The sequence below is a fragment of the Equus quagga genome, unplaced genomic scaffold (genome assembly GCF_021613505.1).
Source record: "Equus quagga isolate Etosha38 unplaced genomic scaffold, UCLA_HA_Equagga_1.0 70889_RagTag, whole genome shotgun sequence".
Lineage (NCBI taxonomy): Eukaryota > Metazoa > Chordata > Mammalia > Perissodactyla > Equidae > Equus > Equus quagga.
In genome coordinates, this window is record NW_025801892.1 from 1 (window position 1) to 3,359 (window position 3,359).

At 61.8% G+C, this 3,359-nt stretch overlaps 1 protein-coding gene across 1 annotated transcript; it reads right to left on the bottom strand.

The window, feature by feature from the left end:
- Nucleotides 1-11: 11 nt before the first annotated feature.
- LOC124234097 (ral guanine nucleotide dissociation stimulator-like) lies at nt 12-3,353 on the bottom strand. Its single transcript, XM_046651363.1, has 4 exons — nt 3,327-3,353; nt 1,752-1,864; nt 1,256-1,602; nt 12-477 (listed from the first exon to the last, which is right to left on the bottom strand). The coding sequence occupies exons 2-4, from the start codon at nt 1,861-1,863 to the stop codon at nt 181-183; spliced, it is 756 nt and encodes a 251-aa protein (XP_046507319.1). The 5' UTR covers nt 1,864; nt 3,327-3,353; the 3' UTR covers nt 12-180.
- Between the last annotated feature and the right edge of the window lie 6 nt (nt 3,354-3,359).

A 3,359-nucleotide genomic window follows, 5' to 3' on the forward strand; every position in this document is an offset into this window, starting at 1 on the left:
ATGCCCAGGGAAGCGAGGGAGGGCACACCTGGGAGCTGATGAGTAACGCTCGCGGGCAGGAAGATTTTAGCTCAACCCAGGGCGGGAAGGGAGCTTCCCACCACTGGGACCAGCACTCAAGGTCAGCAGGCCCTTGGCAGCAAGGGGCCTCGGACTTTGCCGAGGCCCAGACCACCGACTTCAAGGCTGAAAGCTGCGAGAGGAGAAGGGGCAGTCCCCCTGACTCCAGGGAGGGGCTCCCTGGGCCCTGCCACTACTTACCTTGGCCACCTGAATCCACAGCTCGACGACTCTGGCCCTGTCCTGGGCCGTCATGCTGAGGTCCCCAAGGCACGTCGTGATGACACAGCGGGACACGTGAAGAAACTGGTTGATAGTGGCCCCAACGGTGGGAGCCAGGTACTCCTTGCTCCCATTGGGCCGCTGGCACCACACAAAACCCAGGCAGTGGCGGGGCTCCACCTTCTTGAACAGCTCCTGGGGAGGATGGGGACTGTCACCTGACCCTGCCACACCCGAGCTCAGAGTCTGCAGGCCCCCGCAGCCCCAGGCAGGAGGCACTGGTCAGCTGCAGCTCAGGAACCTGAGGAGGTGGCCTGAAGCTTCTGGGAGTCTCTGGGTTTTGTCTGTGTCCACTGAGGCCGCCCAGCGCAGGATGACCGAGGACCCAATAGGGGCGGGGAAGAGAAGTCCCATTGGCTCGCAGCCCAGTCTTGCTTCCCCCAAGCACCAGAACACGGCTCACACCTGCCCATCTCAAGGGGCATCTTCCACCCGTTCTCATCACCCTCTGGTCCCACTCCCCTGTCAGATGCACGTTCCCCCGAGGCAGCAACAACCGTGGGCTTTGTTTGCCTGTCTGCCGTGTAGGTAAGGATGCACTAGGTGTCTAATAAGTACGGAGGCTGTTGAGGCCTCCTGGGCCGATGGGTGAGTGACCCAGGACTTGGCAGCACTCCAGTGAGCTTCCCTCCCCCACCAGAGGGCTATTCTCTGCCCCGCTTCCTCTCTGTTCGACCTCCTCCATCTGCACAGCCACTCTGCCCAGCAGGTGCCCTTAGTGTGCTCTCTACTCTCCATGTGGGGACAGCAAAGACTTGGGGGCCAGAAGGCGGCCCAGGTCACCCGGTGGGTAAGTGGGGGAGCTGTGACTTGCACCCACATCGTTGGATTGCGGCTGAGGGAACAGGAGGTCTGGGGCAGCTGATGGCCCACCAAGGCGGGCCCCACCTAGCCCAAGAGCCCCGCTGCTCACCGCATCCATCCGCGTCAGCTGCTCGGCCACCAGCTTCGGAGGGAAGTCCAGCAGCTTAGGCCTCTCCTCTCTCAGCTCGGCGCTCACTTCTGCGGTGACTTCGGCAGCTGGAGGCAGAGTTCGTCCAAAAGTCAATGGCGCATCTTGCTCCAGCTCAGAAGCTGGCACTGGGGCTGAAGCTGATGGCGCTCGCTCCGGCCCTGGAGAGGCCGATGGAGGTGAGGCTGCCGGTGGTGAGGCTGCCTCCAGCTCCGGCGCGGACGGTGGAACTACAGCTGGAGCTGCCTCTGGCCCCGGAGCTGGCCCTTGCTCTGGCTCTAGAGCCGGCAGGAGCTCTGGAACTGGCGCTGCAGCAGGAGAAAGAGAAAGTTTCACCTACGTACCCGACTTTACAAGACAGGAGAGACTCCGCTGTCTTGAAGGGAACATGAACCCCATGAACATGAAGCCCATGAACCCCACCGCAGACAGTCTTCCCAGACTGCAGTCCCCTCACCTTCCAGCTCTGCCCTCCTGGGCCCCAGATGTTGCAGCTGGACCTGGGGAAGGTAGGCAGGGCCTCCCAGGTGCGACCCAGGCCAGATGACACGCGGAGAGGCCAGCCGCATCCTGAAAGAGGGAAAGGGCGTGGGCTCCCAGAAATCCTGCATTGGGTCCAGCCAGGTTCCCACCATAGAAGACGTGGTATGGGCGGAAGCAGTTGGGCCACAGAGCCAGAGGCCTGGCCGTCACTTCCACACTGTCCTCCCAAGGCACCCTGCTTTGGGTCTGGGCCCTATGCCTGCCCCTTTCCACCAGGGGGGAATCCCACCCCGGCGCTGACTCCTGTGTGGCCATCCTGGCAGTGGCAGGCCTGCTCATCCAGCAGGTGGAACACGGGGTTTGTGTGAGTCTCTTCTTCCCACTGCCACTCTTCTCGCAAAGAGCCTGGACACAGTCCAGCCCAGCCCTCCACGCCCTTGTGCAAGTGGACTGAGGACTGAGGCCGATGTGTGAGCGGCTCGCTCACACCCCTCCTCTTCTGGGCCTGCTGGTGGTGGTCAGAAGGGGTGGATATGGTGAAGGGGAAGCGGAGGGAGACGGGACTGTGGTGGGGATGGGTCGCTAGGGAACAGCTCAAGCCAGCCTCCCCTCTGGTTCCCAGGGGCTCTGGGACCCCACCCACAGCTCTCTTTCACTCCTGTCCCCTTGGAGTAGAAGCCATCAGACCGCAGCCCTCCCAGTGGAATCAAAAGATGAGTGAGATCAGAGTTGTGCTGGGCCCGCCCCAGCCACAGTCCTCTGTCCTCTTGTTCTCCCCCAACCCTGTTCTGTGGAGACAGGAGGCCCTCGTCTGGCACTCGAAGAACACTCAGGTCTTTAGTTGGCACTGGGGTCCATCATGCATGAGAACGTGGGAAGAGGCCTCCAGTCGTAAAGGAGCATAGGAGGGCATCCCCTGGGACAGGCGGGGGGTAGGATCTGTGGATGATATGGTGTGTGACTATCTGAGTCTCAGGCTGCTGGGGGGGGGGGGCGGGGGTCCAGGGGCTGTGTCTGCTTCATTCACTGCGTTGTGCCAAGTGTCTCTAAAGCTCCTGCATGTCACAGGTGCTTAATATACGGTGTTCTCGAGTGAACTCCAACCAGAAGCATCCCCGGTAGCTGAGTGGGCCTGGGGCCCCTCCGCGGCCCCGGAGACCCCTCCTTGGCTACTCCAAGGACCCTCCCCACGACCAGCTGGATGGAATCCCACACTCCCTGCCAGAGTGCTTTCCGTGTGTCTTTGCAAACTCAGAAAGGCCCCATCCCAGCGATGGGGGAGCAGACTGCTCTTCATCGGGGAGAGGGAAAGAATAACCAGGAAGAACCACGGCACGTCTCTCAGCCCCTTCTGTAGAGCCAGGCCCCAGGGAAGCACCTGCCGTGGCTCATCCCATTCGTGCCCACCAGAACCCGATGAAGTTTATCCTCTCCCACTCCACTTTGCAGAGGAGCAATCGAAGCTCAGAGAGATGGAGGGCCGTTTCCAAGACACACAGCTGGCAGGGGGCAGAGTCACCACTGTGCTGAGGAGCGGCTGGGCACTCACGTAGCAAGTAGGTGGTCCAGGACCCCGTGGGAG